The sequence below is a fragment of the Vulpes lagopus genome, chromosome 10 (genome assembly GCF_018345385.1).
Source record: "Vulpes lagopus strain Blue_001 chromosome 10, ASM1834538v1, whole genome shotgun sequence".
In the NCBI taxonomy this organism is placed as follows: domain Eukaryota; kingdom Metazoa; phylum Chordata; class Mammalia; order Carnivora; family Canidae; genus Vulpes; species Vulpes lagopus.
This window is the reverse complement of record NC_054833.1, coordinates 25992001-26011261: the sequence shown is the minus strand read 5'-3', so window position 1 is coordinate 26011261 and position 19261 is coordinate 25992001. Positions and strand designations below refer to the sequence as shown.

Sequence of the window (19261 nt, the reverse complement as noted above, 5' to 3'; positions counted from 1 at the left end):
TGTTACTTCATTTAACCTTCAGGTTGAAAATAATGATATAGCTTTAAGGGACTATTGTGAAAATAAAAAGAGTTAAGATCGATCTATCTATCACCATATATATAATGACATATATGACATAAATGACATATATATATATAAACTCCATATATATATATATATATATATATATGGAGTTTTTCATCCTACTGTGCTGAACAAGAGGCTAACTCCTCAGGGAAAATGAGGAGAGATTTCATGAGGCAAGTGTGCAAGACTGGGTAGTGAAGGATGCATAGTACTTCAAGAGAGAAGAAGAGAATAAGATGAGCTACCATGAGTAAACCAAAGCATCAAACAACCATTTCGTTTCTCCTGCCTTAAGATACTTAAAAGAACTGCCAGGGCAATTAAAAAAGAAAAAGAAATAAAACCCACTCACATTGGAAATGAAGAAGTAAAACTATCTTTATTTGAAGATTACATAATTTCACATATGGAAAATCCTAATGAACCCACTAAAAAACTATCAGAGCTAATAAAAAGGTTCAACAAGACTTCGGGAAATAGGTCCATATATAAGAGTCCCTTGCATCCCTATACATTAGCAATAAATAATCTAAAAGGAAATTGAGATAATTTTCATTTGTAATAGCATAAAAGAATACTTAGGTATAACTCTAACTAAAAAGTGTTAAGACTTGGGATCCCTGGGTGGCGCAGCGGTTTAGCGCCTGCCTTTGGCCCAGGGCGCGATCCTGGAGACCCAGGATCGAATCCCAGGTTGGGCTCCCAGTGCATGGAGCCTGCTTCTCCCTCTGCCTATGTCTCTGCGTCTCTCTCTCTCTGTGTGACTATCATAAATAAATAAATAAAAATTAAAAAAAAAAAGTGTTAAGACTTGTACTGAAAACTATAAAATACTGCTGAAAGAAATTTAAGAATTAATGAAATGAAAAGACAAGCCATGTTTATGGAGCCAAAGACTAAATATTGCTAAAATGGCAATTCTCTTTAAGGTGATCTACAGAGTCAACACAGTATCAAAATTCGAAGTGACTTATTCCAAAATTAACAAGCTGATTCTGAAATTAAAATGTAAATCTAAGAGACTCAGGATTCTTAACACAATCTTAAAAAAAAAGAGGACTTACACTCTGATTTCCAAATGTACTATGAAATTTTAGTAATTAAGATTATGGTACTGGCATAAAGAGATCAATGGAAGAAAACTGAGAGTCCAGATAAACACTAATATCTGTGCTCATCTGACTTTTGACAAAGGTATCAAGAAAGTTTCAAAGAGAAAGAACAGTCTTTTTGGCAAATGGTATTGGACAACTGGATACACACATGTAAAAAGATGAACCCCCCTGCCTCACACCACACACACAAATTAACTCAAATGGATCATGGATCTAAATATAAGACTATAAACTGCACAACTCTTAGAATAAAATGCAGGAGTAAACTTTCATAATCTTGAATTAGGCAGCTATTTCTTAGATGTGACACCCAAACACCAAAAGCACAAAAAGGAAAAAAAAAAAAAAGATTGGACATAATTAAGATGATAAACTTTAATGCTTCAAAGGACACTATATCAAATAAGTGGAAAAAAAATACTCCACAGAATGGGAGAATATATTTTCAAATCATGTATATGAAAAGAGATTTGTTACCAGAATAAAGAACTCTTACAATTCAACAAAAAAAGGGACAAATAACCCATTTAAGAAAACAAAGGATCTGAAGAGGCATTTCTCTAAAGATGTATGTATACAAATGGTCAAAGAGCACATGAAAACATGCACAACACCATTAATCCCTCGGGAACTGCAAAGCAAAGCAACAAGGATACAGCACTTCACATTCACTTGGATGGCTATCCTCACCAACACAAGTGTTGGTGAGGATGTGGAGAGACTGGAGCCCTCATTCGCCGCTGGTGGGAACGTCAAATGGTAGCTTCTTTGGAAAACAGTTTAACTCTTCAAAGAGTTAAACACAGAGTTAGCATATGACTCAGCAACTCTACTCCTAAATACATACTCAAGAGAGATGAAAACATACGTTCACAGAAAGAACTTGTACACAGGTGTTCATGGCAGCACTATTCATATTAGTCAAAAGTAGAAACAACCTAGATGTTCATCACCTGACAAACTGAGTATGTCATACTCAAACAATGGAATGAAATACTGATACACGTCAGAACATGGATCAACATGTTACAACACAGGTGAGCCTTGAAAATCTCATGCCAAGTGAAAGAAGCCAGTCATAAGATGGTACATTGTATAGTTCCATTTATATATGTGCAAATCCACAGAGACAGAAAACAGAGTAGTGGTTGCCACAACCTAGGGGAAGGAGGAGTAAATAGTCAATGGGTCTGGGGTTTCTTTTTGAGGTCACAAAAGTGTTCTAATATTACATTACTATATTAGTTGTAAAACTCTGTAAGTACAGGACTGCAAAGAAAATATGGCAAAATGACCTTGGATATCATACAGACCACCCAGAACTGTCTTAGAGAGGAAGTAAGCAAAAGTTAAGAGCTGAGTAGCTGAGACTAAAGGGTTTATTTAAGACTTATGAACACAGAGCTAATGGTTAAAAGAGAATTTAAATTTACTGAGAAATCACAGGTAAGGAAAACCTAAAGAATGAGACATCATTCATATCATTTATAAGAATAGATTAAAAAAATGATGCCCTGCTCTCATATCTTTTTCACTGCAATAAAAATACTCAAATCACTGAAAAGGAATAATTTCAACTTTTCTACAACAGGAAAAGGAAACACTTAGACAACATTTAGAACTAAAATATGAATAACAATAAGCCTTATGAGAGTGTGACGCTAAGTAGGTCAATCAACAGAATCACTCCACGGAACAGGTGAAAGGGTCCTGTGTACTGCAGAGGAGACATAGACTCCCCTTTGGCCTCCTTCATCACTGACACACATGCATCTCTGTTCTAGGGAAAGAACGCCAGTTACGCCATCTCTGTGCACAGAGATGTGAGTCCAATATATCATCTAATCATTTAATAGGAAGAAAAGCAAATGTTCACAAGCAGAGAGAAGAGCTGCACACACCCTGGGAGACCTGGCTGCTGAGCACGCAGCTGGGGATCCATGTGCCACAGTCCACAGCCCTCTCATCAAAAGGAGTCTTGCAAACTTGATACACATCTTTTTCTACCGTCCAAACACGCACAAGAGCTAATCATCATAAAAGACACTAATCATCACATCAACTGTTAGTGCATGTTCCTCATTCTGCTTTAATATTGGATCATTTTCACCATCAGGAATCTGGGATGTCTTTAGATGTTCTAGACAAAGACAAAAATATACCAGCCATAATTACCAGCACCATCCAGTACTGGACCCAGCACTAGGTCACTTACCTGCAGTGTTTATTACAGAGCAACTTGTAGGCTTCCAACATTTAGAAGGCAACGGTCACATTTCATATATATGAATTTACACAAATGTTTTCTAAAGTAGATGAGTAGCAACTCTTTGTTGATGAGGGAGGTGCAGTAAACGGAAAGTGCAAAAGGACAGGAGCAAACACCACCTTCAGTCAAGCTTCCCCTGCAGCCAGGCAATGGACTCAACTGAATACAACATGAATAATGATTTGTAATATGATCTTCTTTCTTTATTTTAGGTTTTTATTATTGTAACAATGTTATTTATCAGTATTTTACAACTCTTAAGTATTTGCACTTATTTTTAAAGATTTAGTGAGCCACCTTCTATTGAGTCCTTATTGTATGAGAAGCATGATGCTAAACACATTACATATATAATCTCAATGTATAAATAAAAATCTACATTAGAAGACATATTGCTAAATGATCCTCCAAAGCAGATATTTTAATGCTGGTAATGGTACATTCATTAGCAAAGAATTAGCACAGGGTTACGTGTAATTTTACTTCTATGTTAATTCTGTTTGTAAACTGGAGTTTGCATTATTATAGCATTATGAATCTAGAAAATATTAAGAGTCAGTTTACAATAATACCTTTCTGTACCCAAATGACATTTCAGAAGCCTTGTTCTCAAACCCAAGCTCAAATGCTATGATTTCCCATCCAAAGTTTCATTTTCCTATATAATCCAATCAATTCTGCCCCATGGTGGGGCACTTTCACCACTCCTGCTACCCAGGATGACCTGACCCCCCCAGTCATTCTCAATCAATCAGAGCCTGGTCCTAACTCAATTTTATCCCCTTTCTTTCAGCTCCACACTCTATTGTCCTGACATTTGGGATTCTCTATCTCATGATGCTATTCTTTTTGTCCACCTGTGTAACTAACTGTCAGCACGTAAAAACCTCTCTGAGACTCAATTTCCTCATCTGTGAAATGGGACTAATATCCTCTAGCCTCAGCATTGTATAATCTCATGTGTGCTACAGGAAACACAGCACATATAATGATATTAATTACATCTGAATAACTAAAGGTTATTTTCTTGTTTTTGAGGTTTATGCCTGGCCTTTTTTCAAACCACAATTTAACTCCACCTCATTTGATATGTCCCAGTGTGTGTTCTAAGGTACAAATCCAACACATTCATAATGCCAGGCATTGGCATTCTTCTCTTTGCTCAACAAGTAAAACAAGTACCACCAAAGGAGCTGGAGGGACAGGACTCGAGGTATCCGCTGCTGTGATTACTCATAAGGGAGAAACCCTCCTGTCAGTTTCGCCTCGCCTTCTCATCATTGTGACTCAGTCCCTGCTGTCCCCAATCTCCTCTGAATGTGTAGCCTGTGTGCTGGGCTGGAGAAGCTTTACCAAGATTATCATTGCTTTGGCTACTCAGTACTTCCTCCTCCAAAGCCTAATGCTGGATACATTCCATGAAAAACAAACAAACAAACCAAAACCTATGTCTGATCTCTAACTGGCTCAGATAACTCTATTTAGGCTTACCACAGGTTTAAGTTAAAGACTACAAGACTGGTCTACATCTACAAGTTAGAAATCCTAAAACTGATATATTCATTTAAGATATTCACATATTCCAAACAAAATAAAATAAAATTAAATTAAATTTTTTCCTATACATCCACAAAAAATATTCTCTAATTCTACACCTAAAGGAGACATTTTGAAACTCATAGGACTTTCAAATAAAGTGTCAGCACCTGAAGTGGGTTCATAATTAACACAGAAATGTTTCCTGTCACTCCTTCTGAATGGTATCTGAAGGCACTATAAGGATAGGATATTGCTGTAATTACTGTTTCTTCAATATGTGTCTTCTTTTAAAAGTAGATTAAAAAATGACTGATCAATTGGCATCTATACTTTTAATTTCTATTATATTATAAATCCATCTCACTGTGTTGAGGGCAATTTCACATAGAAATAAATACAACCTCAAAAGGTTACATCAAGGCTCTGACATAAATAAGCTCTTCAGTCAATGACATGACTACAGTTATTTGAAAAAAAACACAGGAAGGGCCTAACTACAAGTAGAAAGAAGATGTCGTTCCCACTGTTAGTATGAGCAAAGTACTTTGAATCACGAGTTTGGCTCATGTAGCTGCACTGTCCACAAAGGTAGCCACTAGCTACAAGGGGCTACATAAAATAAAGTTAATTAAAATTAAATAAAACTTGAAATTTAGTTCCTTAGTCCCACTAGCCATATTCTGAGTGCTCAGTAACCACATGGTCAGTGACTACCTCACTGGACTGTACAAATACACAACATTTATATCACTGCAGAAAGTTCTATTAGGTAGTGCTGCTGATATAGGTTAGAATAACACTCTCTGAAAGACACAGATTTACTTAGGGTTTTAAGATGTATATACCCCTTGACAGACATTACAGTGGTCTTTTTAGGTATGCTAACCACATGTCCTGGCTTTTCTAGAATAATACCAGTGTTTCTTGTTTATATTGCTTTCAATAACATGAACCATTAAAGGTAAAAGTAAATGAACAAATTAAATTTTTAGTAGGACTTTTTATATTAAATAAAGAGAGACTCCTTTGTCATACCATGTGTCCCAAAATTTGATGCAAGAAAAAAACAAACAAACAAAAACTCATGTATATGGGGGATGCAGCCAAGAGTCTCTAGTTTATCCAGCAAGAGGCTCTCGCCTCTCTAGGTGACTCTAGCACCCATGCCTGTGTCATTACTCACCGAAATCTGGGTGGGCCTGAGCCAGGTGGAGCAGCTGAGCTACTTCCCTGCTGATAGGTACAGGGAAGAGAGTAAACTCTCTGTACCACCACTTGGACTCTGACTCCTGACCATGTGGCAGCTCCCTGGCTTTCCACTGCATCCAGAAGAGAATCCCTCAGGGGAGCTTGGGCTGGGAAGCACTGTTTGGCCTCCTCGTGTCCAGGGGTGCAGTCTGTCCTCATGGCAGGGAGACCACTACACATAACCTGGCCAAGACATGCAAAGGGAACTATTTCAGTTTAACTCTTAACAGCATGGTACATACCAAATAATGACATATTCAGGTTATCTTCTTCTTTTTCTTCTTCTTTTTTAAGATTTTATTTATTTATTCATGAGAGAGAGAGAGAGAGAGAGAGAGAGAGAGAGAGAGGCAGAGACATAGGCAGAGGGAGAAGCAAGCTCCATGCAGGGAGCCCGACGTGGGACTCGATCCCGGGTCTCCAGGATCAGGCCCTGGGCTGAAGGCAGCGCTAAACCCCTGAGCCACCCGGGCTCTCAGGCCATCTTCTGATGTTACTTCAGAACACCAAAGGGATAACGAAGATAAAAGATACTGCATGGGCCTCTATGTCTGCCAGGTAACTAATGCTGTTGAGGAGGGGAAGGTGAGCAAGATAACATGGAAACAGCAAAGAGCGTTTCCAATCAATGGAAGCACATATCACCTTGGGTCTTTGAAAACATGTGGAAAGTCCTGCTACTATAATACTTCATGGTAATTTAGAAAATTTTTTTATGAGGTAAATATTCCCAACAGGAAAAACTAAAAAACAAAAGAATGACTAGGTCTCAAAATTTAAACATTATTAAGTGCTTGTTGTGTGCAGTCTACTCCACTAGATACTTTACAGGCTCATGGTGCCTGCCAAAAATATTAAATATTAAATACCATAAGATAACACTTCTGGAGCATGTTCTAGGCACTTTTCTTTATACATTATACTTACATAACAAACATATTTAACCTCACAACCACCCAAGCAGGTAGATTATGTCATTATGACCATTTTAAAGATAAAAATATTGAAACAGAGAAATTGTGTATCTTGCCCATTGATACTTGGCAAGAAGTGGCCGAGGCAGGATTTGAACCAGGATACCTAGTTCCAAAGCCTATACTTATAACCATGATGTTATACTGCAGGTTCACTGCCACTGTTGCAAGCAAAAACGTTATCTCAATAATTTAATATCAATAGCTATTTACAACTAAATGTTAAAGCAGTAATGCACTCTGTGCCATAAATTAAATTAAGAGTCCTACCCCCTTCAGATACTTCTTTTGATAATCAAAGGGAGAGTATGCTTGTTGATACATTCACAAACAAGATGAAACTTTGTCTACTTTTCTTTTTCTTACATCCCCTCACACTGTCAGCCTCAGTATTCTCTTCAGTGCTGATTCAGGGAACTGAGTGAACCTGAGATGGCGCACCCTGAGGAGCAACAGACACTCAGAGCCTGCAGTGGTCCCTGGAGGGCCCTTCATGTATGCTACAAGTGAAATTTAGTAGTTCCCTACATTCATCTTGACAAATGATCATGACTCGGGGCCAATAAAACTCCATAGACAATCTACAGTGTATAATTTCAAGTGTATGCAGTTCTTTTTATCCCAAGGGATACAGATATTGTGAAAAAGAAAAATATGCCTTTTGTAATTTAATAGGTAAAAGACTTAAAATTCCTAGCGAATTAATTACAAGAGGAGAATAAAAACATGAAAACTCATATATTTTGATAGATGAGGCTAAAGACTAACAATAGGAGCCCTTTATGCTATATTTCTCTGTCAAATAAATAAATAAAATCTTTAAAAAATACACCATTAGATAGATGAAATACTGTGAAAAGACTACAACTAAATACTGAATTGCACCATATTTTCTTCAGACCTAACAATAACAAGAAGATGTTCTAGCATATATATTTATTGAATATTTGAAGAGGAACCAAAGGTAAATATCTTTGCTTATACCTTTTTTTTTTTTTTAATTTTTATTTATTTATGATAGTCACACAGAGAGAGAGAGGCAGAGACACAAGCAGAGGGAGAAGCAGGCTCCATGCACCGGGAGCCTGACGTGGGATTCGATCCCGGGTCTCCGGGATCGCGCCCCGGGCCAAAGACAGGCGCCAAACCGCTGCGCCACCCAGGGATCCCTGCTTATACCTTTCAAATCCAATATTATTGCAAAGCATAAAACGTCTAAAACAAATGAAAATTTACCTGGCTTTCAGGTGATTTATTTGTTAGATTCCTAAATTTAAATATCTGAGCCAAAGTGATACTTCTTCTTGGAAGAGGTGTGTTCCAACAGTACACTTCATGTATTAGTTTTGAATTTTCTTTGGCAACAACTTTCTGACAAAAATAAGTATTCAGAATAACAGGGCAACTTCCATTTGGGATAATAAGCTTCTGCCTGGAAAAGAGAACGAAATATAACAGTTTATTTGCAATGTTGGATTTCCCTCAAGTTCTTGCTCAATCAGGAATAAATAAATACAAAGGGCAATGATTCACCTGCTAAGCACAGATAAAACCAAGTCAGCCCATTAAGTAACAGCCACAGGTGAATGAATGGATAGACAAGATGGGGTCCTTATATACAATGGAATATTACCCAGCTATAAAAAGAATGAGATCTTGCCATTTGTGACATGAATAGACTCAGAGAGTACTTTGTTAAGTGAAATAAGTCAGACAGAGACGCAAATATCATATGATCTCACTTACATATGGCATTAAAAAACAATGGAAACAAACAAAAACAGAAATTGTCTCATAAATATAGAAAACAAACTGGTGGTAGCCAGAGGGGCTGAGTGTTGGGTGGGAGGATGGGCAAAATGAGTAAAGGGCATTCAGAGGTGCAGACTTGCAGTTTAATATGAGGGGGAGGAAAGCAAAATAAACCCAGAATAAATAGAAGGGAATAAATAATAAAGAACAGAAATAGATGAAATTGAAAACCAAATAATAACAAAGAAAAAACAATGCAACAAAAAGTTGGCTTTTTGATATGACAATAAAACTAACTGACAAAGGAAAGAACAGAGAAGACAGGATCACCAAAATCAAAAATGAAACAGAGGATATCACTACAGACTATGAAGACAACACAAAGCTAGTATGAGATTACTATAAACTACTCTACATATGCAATTTTCCACAGCTTAGGTAAAATGGACCAATTCCTCAAAAGCACAAACTGCCATAAGTCAACCAATATGAAACAGATGATTTAAACAGATCTATAAATAATAAGGAGAACAGATATGTAATTTAAAAACTACCTACCATAAAGATATCTCCAGGTCCAGATAATTCCACTGGAGAATTTTAGCAAATGTACAAAAAGGAATTAACACCAATTTTATACAATCTCTTTCAGAAAACAGAAAAGGAAGAAACACTGTCCAATTCACTTTATAAAGCTAGTATTACCCTAATATGAAAACCAAAGACAGTCCCCCCAAAACAAACAAAAAAGGAGAAAAAGAAGAAAAAGAAAAACCACAGACCAACATACCTCAGAAATATAGATAAAAAAATCCTTAATAAAATACTAACAAATAGAATTAAGAAGTGAATATAAGAAAGTAATCATGATAAAGGGGTTAATTCCAGGGATGCAAGTCTCGTTGGATATTTGAAAATCACCTTCACCACATTAAAGATGAAAGAAGTCTTACAGCTCATTGGTAGATGCAGAGAAACCAGTTTATAATAGTCAATACTCGTATAATAAAAAAGTCAGAAAGCCAGAAATAGAGAACAACCTCAAATTAATAAAGAGCATCTACAAAAATCGTACAGCCAGCATTGTAATTAATAGTAAAGGAATGAATGCTTTCCAACTAAGGGAAACAATGCAAGGATATCGGTTTTCAACACGTTTTCTTTTTTTCTGCTGTTGTTCAAAAGAGGTCTATGTTCTTTCTTTACATACAGGGCATTGAATACTTGTAACAGCATTTTCCACAAAGAATGAGGGGAAATGGTAAGAAAAGAGTAACAATTATTGACATTTTCCAAATGGAGGGAAGGAAACTCCCAAAGGCACATGAGGTCCATCAGAGTGAGCAAAGATGGAGAAGGGTTTATATTTATACCTCGCCAACTTTGGCCATGCCAGGTCAAGGCTGCTGCCCCTCTTCTGCCCTTGGAATCCACACACTCGCAGGCAGGGCCCTCAGGTGGCTGGCAGCACCTTTAGGTTCCACAACCCACGCAGATGCCTCTACCCCTGCCCTCACTCAGGTCTTCCACCTCCACCTCCCTACCTCTGCCTTGGGATACTAGCAGGGCCCCAAAGAGAAGACAGTGTGGTGGGTGATAATGGATGCAGTGTGTCTACATGGCCATGACTACTATCACAACCTGGCAACTCCCTGCCAGGAGTGTGAATTCTGGGCCAGCCTGCAGACTGGTGCTCCAGTGGAATAGGAGACCATGCTGGAGAAGGGGCCCATGGGAGGGTGCCCTAGACACCAGGCAGTCCTGTAGGGCAGGCTGGTGTGCGGCTTGTGCCAGTGGGGTCCACACCCTTCCATGGTGCTCTGTCGTGTGCCTCCCATGTAGCATCCCTGCAGCGCAGCCTCCAGAGAGATCAGCTGGGCTGCCTCTGCAGTTAGTAGCGGGACAGTGGTCTCGTCTGCTCTCACTACTTTTTTCAGCATAGGACTGGAAGTTCTTGTCAGTGCAATAAGGCAAGAAAAGAAGGGAAAATGACATACAGATCAAAAAGGAAGAAATAAACCAGTCCCTACTTGCAAATGACATGATTGCTTGTGTAGAAAATTACAAGACATCTACAAAATAGCTCTTGGAATTACGTGATTTCAGCAAGATCACAGCATGTACAAAAACCAAATGTATTTCTGTATACTATCAGTGAACATGTGGATACCAAAATTAAAAATATAAATCATGCATAATTACAAAAAAACCCAAAAACCACTTTGAAGTAAATCTAATAAAACATATACATTACTTGTGTGTTAAAGCTATAAAACACTGATAAAATAAATCAAGGATTTTATGAATGGAAAGACATGTTTAGTGGAAAGACTCAATATTATAAAGATGCCAATTCTGCCCAAATGGATACATAGTTTAAAGCAATTCCCACTGAAATCCCAACAAGATTTTTTGCAGATGTACGTTAGCTTACTCAGATTTATACAGGACACTAGCAAGGTGGCAGAACTGAATCTTACTCCTATCCCCCCACAGCGACAACAACTTGGCAGCCCTCTATGGGCAAGAATGCCTGTAGGATCCAGGTAGCAGGCTGTGAAGCCCTGGTGGAGCCCAGTAACAAGGAGCGCCATTTGCAAAAGCAGGCCCATGGACTGGTGGCTGCAGATCTAAAAACAGTCCTGATCCCCTTGCTCTGGGCTGCAAGCCTAAGTTGGTCTCGGTCTTGCCACCAATACCATCCACCAGGGAACACACCACACTACTCCCTGCCTCAAGTTGACAAGCCTGCTAAACTCAGTCCCAGCTGTGGACCCTAAAGCCATGACCCAGATCCAGCTGGGTTTATAAACCACATATCTGATAAACAGTTAATATTCAAAATATAAAAGAGACTCATACAACTTAACAGCAAAAAAACAACCTGATTAGAAAATAGGCACAAGATTTGAGTCGATGTTCCTCCAAAGAAGACGTACAAATGACCAACAGGTATATGATTATGTGCCCAGTATCATTAATCACCTCAGAGAAATGCCAATCTCAACCACAATGAGATTTCATCTCACACCTATTAAGATAGCTATTCTCAAAAAGACAAGAGATACCAAGAGTTATTGCAGGTATGGAGAAAATGAAATCCCTGTATGCTTTTCGTAGGAATACGAATTGGTACAGTCACTATAGAAAACGGTATGGAGGTTCATCAAAAACGTTACAAGAGCACTATCGTATGATCCCGCACTCCCCTTCTGGGTGTATATCCAAAAGACACGAAATCAGGATCTCAAAGAGGTATCTGAACTTCCATGTTCATTTCAACATTATTCATAATGGCCAAAATATGGAAATAACCTTTGTCTGTTGACAGATGAATGGACAAATGTGTTGGTGAACATACATGAACGAACAAACACACAGACATAGACACACACGGGAATAATATTTAATTGTAAAAGAGGAAATCCTGCCATTTGTGAAAACATGAATATGGACAAACCTGGAAGACAGTATGTTAAATGGAATAAACCAGACATAGAAAGTTAAATACCTTATAATCTTACTTATATGTGGAATCTAAAAAAACTGAACTGCTAGAAGCAAAGAGTAGAACTGTGGTTGCCAGGGGCTACTGGGTGGGGAAAAAAGAGAACTACTGGTCAAAGGATACAAACTTTCAGTTATTAGATGAATAAGTCCTGGAGATCTAATGTACAGCATGTCTATAGTTAATAATATATTACATAGTTGAACTTCGCCAAGAAGTAGATCTTAAGTATTCTCATTACATACACAAGAAAAGATAACGCAGTGTGATGAAGGATACATTAATTAGTTGGATTGTGGTAGTTATTTTCAAACGTGTGTGAATATATATCAAATGATCGTCTTATACACCTTAAATATATACAATTTTTATTGGCCAATATACCTTAAGAAGTTTGGGAAAAAACTATATGGAAAGGTAAAGGAACTAGACTATCTAAAACAATTTTGAAAAAAAAAAAAAAAAGAATAGAGTTGGCGAAATTACTCTGATTTTAAGACCTGTATATGGATATAATACTCAATACTGTATGGTATTGGTGGAAGAACATAGATTAATAAAGCAGAATAGAGAAACTATAAGTAGACTCCACAGATATGCCCAACTGATTTTTCACGAAAGTGCCAAAGCAATACAATAAAGGAAGTAGACTGTGGATATTCATAGTCAGAAAAGTACAAGCTACAAACTAAGTCTCAAACTTTATATAAAATTTAACTCAAAATTGATCATGAATATAAATGTAAATTATAAAGCTATAAAATTTCATTTATTTTTTAAGATTTTATTTATTTATTTGAAAGAAAGAGAGAAAGAGAGCACATGCATACACAAGCCAGGGAAGAGGCAAAGGACCAGGGAGAATCAGATTCCATGGTGAGAAGAGAGCCCGATGCAGGGCTCCATCCCAGGACCCTGGGATTATGACCTGAGTCAAAGGCAGATGCTTAACCTACTGAGCCACCCAGGTGCCCCACACTATAAAACTTAAAGAAAAAAAAACCCACAAAAAAGAAGAAAAAAATGACAACTGGACTTCATTAAAACTAAAAACTTTTGATTTGAGAAAGACCTTGTTAAAAGGACAAAAGGAGAACTTACAGAGAGAAAATATTTGCAAAGCACATATCCAAGAAAGGACAATGACCTAGAATAAAAAGAAATCTGAAAAACCGTGTGTGAAAGAGTGAACAATCTGAACACGGACAACAGTCGTGAGTAGACAATTCACCGAAGAGATATATAAATGGCTAAAAATTAGCACATGAAAAGCTATTCAATGTCATTAGCCATCAAGAAAACACACATTAAAACCACAGAGGTACAGTGCCTCTATACTATCCAAATGATTAAAACAAAACATAGTGATGACACCAAAAGCAGATGAGGATATGAGAAACTGGATTGCCCAATCGTTGCTGGCTGGAACATAAAGGTGTATAGTCAGCCACTTGGAAAAAGTCTGGCAATTCTAGAAGACAGTAAACATGCAACTACCATACAACCCACTGCACTTCTGGGCATTTACTGCAGAGATGCAAATTTCAATAGCACTGGATGTGCTCTGTCTCCTGGCAGCACCATTAGCCATGTGGCTAATAAGAACAATTTATCTGCAAAACCTGAGTAATTTACACATACATATATGCAAACCCAAAAGGGGCTCATTTTTTCTGATCTCTTGTTGGCAAAGTAAATAAATTCATGATTGATGCAGGATTACTACAGCAAAATGAATAAAAGACATTAATATATTTGGCTTGCCCTCAATGTGACTGCATTAGATAACTGTACAAATATACCCACAATCTCAAGCATTGTATTCTTGGTGTTTCTGCTCACTTTCCTCCATTTCCTTTTAATTTATGGGCAGACTTGAAGGGCCTCTTAAAGTGTTTTAAGTGCCTTGCTAATCTATATTATAAAGTCACATTTTTATTAGCTAGTAAAAATAAAATTCAATACTCCATATTTTAATATTTGCCATTTAGAAACAAAGGTATATTTGATACTAATAGCTCCCATATTCTAATTTTCCTTAATATTTAATGTTCAGTTTTATATGGAAATATTCAAAACATATTCTTGATTAAAAAGATTAACTTTGAAAATTTGCAATTTATAGTAATTTGATAAGGAAAGTTGACCTGACAGGAATCCTTTTTTTCTTTTTTTTAAAGATTTTATTTATTTATTCATGAGAGACAGAGATAGAGAGGCAGAGACACAGGCAGAGAGAGAAGCAGGCTCCATGCAGGAAACCTGATGTGGAACTCGATCCCAGGACTCCAGGATCATACCCTGGGCCGAAGGCAGGCACTAAACCGCCGAGCCACCAGGGATCCCCAGGAATCCTTTTTAGCAATAAAAAAATAGAACTCTTTTAGTTTCAAATGGAAAAAATGAAGTTAGCCAATAAGCAATTAACAAAAATAAACATTGCATCTAGGAAGAGCAATGTCCTTAATTGTGTATTATTTTGCAATATCACAGCATTTCTGTTTACTTACCCAGCCCTCTACCTTATTAGTAGCAAAGTTAGGGTTAACCCAAATTCAGAATCTTCCAGATTCCTGGAGATTATAGAGATGATAATATACAGTGTCATCTCAAACAGGCAGATTTTTTTAGAGTTTTAAATTATTAAAAAAAAATTTACTTCATAACTATTGATCTGGATCTCTTTTATAATTAAACACGTCACTACAAATTTAGCAAAAAAAAAAAAAAAAGATTTTAACTCTATTTTGAAATGTGGCTAAGTTACATATTTCCAGAAATAGCATTTATATGTATATATATTTCAGTGTTGTTAGCTTTGCTTAAACAAAGCGAAAGCTGAGGTAGAAATAGTGGTCCTGTGGCCCAGCCGTGGGGCTCAGAGAGCGAGAGGCAGGAACTCAGGCCAGGCTACTGCAGCACATGGCCAGCTCATCCACTCCTGCATCTTCTGTAGAAAACAGGGAGAATGTTTATTCTAATGATGATGGAAACGTTTGTTTAATTACACATCAAAAATACCAAATATAAATATTTAGCAAAATTCTTTCTGATTCAAACTAATCAAACTGAATTAGTCCAGAATAGAAGTAATTTGTAAGGATATTTAGTTTATTACTTCAAATCACAAATTAAAATTATAGTCCTTAGAAAAGATAACATTTTGACAAGCCTTCTGAAATAGATATAACTAATTTTTTTTATTAAGGTGCAATTGACATATGTTATATTGTTTCAGGTATACAAAATGAGTATTTGTATACATTGTGAAATGATCACAATAAGTCTAGTTACCATCATCACCATATATAGTGACAATTTTTTTCTTGTGATAAGAAGTTCTAAGATTAACTCTCTTAGCAACTTCTCAAGTAATAATATACCATTATTAACTATAGTCACCATGATGTACATTACTTCCCCAGGACTTACTTGTTTTATAACTGGAAGTTTGTGCCTTTTGAACCTCTTCACTCATGTTTCCTGTCTCCACCCGCTGCCTCTGGAAACTGCCAATCTGTTCTATCTATGGGCAGGTATGACTAATTTTTGAAGAGTTTATCACTTGTTTCTGTACCAAGAGTACTGAGATTTGAAAATAACTGATTCTCTAAGGTAAATACACTTGAAATCTTGTTCAAGTTTCTCATGTACTCACAAGTACCCTTTATCTTCTAAAGATAACTATATAGGTAAACATAATCTAACTAGATCCATAGGATCATAATTTCTGAATTCGGAAATTTGAATAAGGTTTAAAATGATTTAGCATACTATGTGCAGTCTGAAAATTTCAGTCACAGATATGAATTTTTATACTCAGAAGATCTGGTAAATCAATTCAAATAATAATATCACATCTAATAACATAGATCTGGAAGGCTGGTCAATACTGAAAGACCTTAAAACCCATATCTAGGTCCATTTGGTTCATTTCACCTTTTACTCAACACCTATGATGTGTCAAACACGAGGATGCAGTCAGAGACAAGAAGGCTGAGTGGATGGTTCTACTGCGAAGGAAAGGGGTGTTACTGCCACTGGATACCCCAACGGAGGACCTTTGGGAGTTATCCCACGGCAGTGAGGAAGTCTTCCCAGGAGAAGGAGCCCGGTGAGGGCTGTCATGGGTCAGGGAGGGGGAGAGAAGAGATGCATGGAGGACTCCAGAGGCTGCCCAGAGGCTTCCCAGAGGCAATGACCACAGTTTAGGTTCAATGTGATGTGCAAATATGTCACCTTACATCACTTGGTCTCTTCAGAAAAAAAAATCACACGTTCACTTTCCTTTATGAGCAGGAAGAGGAAGTTAGAGCTTTTCAGCATCCACATCCATAGTTCCATCATTGTTTTTCAATTTCATTTTATACTGCAATCCAGTATTAACTGCTATAGACCTTATAATCATCTGACATATCTCATCACCACAAACGTTATGTGATGACCAAAAGAGTTTACAGAACATGTATGAAGATTAATATTACAGCATATTTAACTAGTATTTCTAAAGATCAAATTGGAAATAAAAACAAACCTAAAGTGTTAAACCTGACTTGACAAATCACATATACAGCCAATACCACCAGTGAACGTTATCACAGCGTTGAAGAATATGCATTTACTTTCCAGTCAACTCTCAGAACATCCTGGAGATGGCAGCAGGGTGGGCTAAAATATGGGAGAGTTAGCCACGCAAATGAAATACGCAACAAACCAGAAAGTAATAGTCTTAAAAGGAGTCCAAGTACCAAGGTTTCTGATAGAAATCTTTTTTTAAAAAATAGAGAATACTGCATGTTTAATAAAAATGACAATTTTTCAAAATGTTTTCTGAAAACAGAAGTAACTGCTCAAACATATGTTTTGCCTTAAGAACCATTTTCATTTCTCCTCACCTGAGACTGTTATATAACTCAAGAAAACAGGAAACAAGACTTTTTCCCCCTAATGTCATTGAGACTAGCGAAGGAAAACCAAGTGAAATATCTTTTCATTTTCTATTACTTCAAAGGTTGACAGTTCTATCACTATCAACACTGACAAAGTGTGAAATACCCTGTAAACTTGTTTTCAGGAAGTCCGAGGTTTGCGAGCAATGTTTCTTTTTATTTTCCCACTAGTTACGTGTTCTCAATTTTTTTGTGTCTAGCAACTGACAAAATCAAGACTGTATTTTGCACTGAATATGTTGATAGAGGTGATTATGATTGACACATAGTCAACAGTACTATCTATTCTGAACCATGAAATAAGGTCAATTTGTTTACTATCTAGGAAGAATTCATTCAAATCTATGGTGGAAGCAAAGAGGATTAATGGGTTACTGGGATTAATGCAGTGACCCAAAGAAAAGGAAAAACAGAATTTTTTTTTTCCTTCCTTCCCCTACCTTCTTTCCTTTCCTCCTCTAATGGCTACCTAAACTAAAGAAGGTTGGCCTAGGAACTGTAGTTGCCAGAGAACATAATCTAGGTTTAATATTTCTTTTCATTCAAGACATGCTTGAGATAAACCAATCATTTTGTTTACAGTTTAATTTCATCCCCAGGCTTCACCCGCACTAGCCCAAACCTGGCTGGTACCTACACCAGGAAAGGCTGGGCCATGGAGTAGGGAATCGAGAGGGCTTATGGCCCATGTAGGGCCACACATCAGGAAACAACAAGTGTAGGAAAACACCCTTTGTGCTACAATAGAAGGAACAAGGGCTTCTATGGGGAGGCAGAGGATAGACTTTCCCATATTAATTAAGCCCCTTTTAAAATTCTCTGTGAGAGGGGCACCTGGGTGGCTCAGCAGTTGAGTGTTTGCCTTCAGCCCAGGGTGTGATCCTGGAGTCCCGGGATCGAGTCCCGCATTGGGTTCCCTGCATGGAGCCTGCTTCTCCCTCTGCCTGTGTCTCTGCCTCTCTCTGTGTCTCTCATAAATAAATAAATAACATCTTAAAAAAAATTCTTTGTGAGACATATTTTTAAAACTGTTGTTTGAATGTATGTCAGTCCTAGCTTCCTTGGGAAAAGCTGTTTTCTCTGTGCTCTGGGAGGGCACAGTGCACAGTGACGTGTTTGTGTCTGTTTCTACAAAGAAATCCTCAACTACTAGAATATATCAGCTTTTTCATTTTTATCTTTGTTTTTTGAGTGCCAAACACTACTTAACATCTGTGAGGAATCTAACAGATATTTCCTAAACTAATGAAAAAATATTTATTCCTATTCACCAGATACATGTATAAAGAAATGAGTGTGACTTTTTTTTTAAAGATTTTATTCATTTATTCATGAGATACACACACACAGAGAGAGGCAGAGACACAGGCAGAGGGAGAAGCAGGCTCCATGCAGGGAGCCCGACGTGGGGCTCAATTCCAGAACTCCAGGACCACACCCTGGGCCGAAGGCAGGCGCTCAAACGCTGAGCCACCCAGGCGTCCCGAGCGCGACTTTTAAATAGCTAAAGCAGACCGACTATAACTGAGTCCCATGAGTTCCAAGTAAGAATCTAAGAATGGAACACACTTGAAATAAGGGCTTAGAGAAATGAGAGCTCTGAAGGGGGAGCACCCAGGCCTATGAGAACCCACTGCATGGCACACAGTAACCTGAGAGGCCAGAGAGAAGGTAGGATTCTGGATCTAAGAGGTCTAGATTATTTTTTATTTTATTTTATTTATTTATTTTATTTTATTTTATTTTATTTTATTTATTTAATTTAATTTAATTTAATTTAATTTAATTTAATTTAATTTAATTATTTCAGAGAGACAGAGGTCGCGAGAGAACCCAAG

The 19261-nt window shown here is 37.3% G+C and overlaps 1 protein-coding gene across 2 annotated transcripts in view; it reads right to left on the bottom strand.

The window, feature by feature from the left end:
• The window catches only part of SPIDR (scaffold protein involved in DNA repair), a 436460-nt gene that overhangs the window by 126976 nt on the left and 290223 nt on the right, over window positions 1–19261 (bottom strand). For both annotated transcript variants that reach the window (XM_041770165.1, XM_041770164.1), the window contains exons 9-10: window positions 8451–8646; window positions 6176–6423 (exon numbers count right to left, since the gene is read on the bottom strand). In XM_041770165.1, the coding sequence (XP_041626099.1) occupies window positions 6176–6423; window positions 8451–8646 (444 nt within the window). The remainder of the gene's footprint in view (window positions 1–6175; window positions 6424–8450; window positions 8647–19261) is intronic.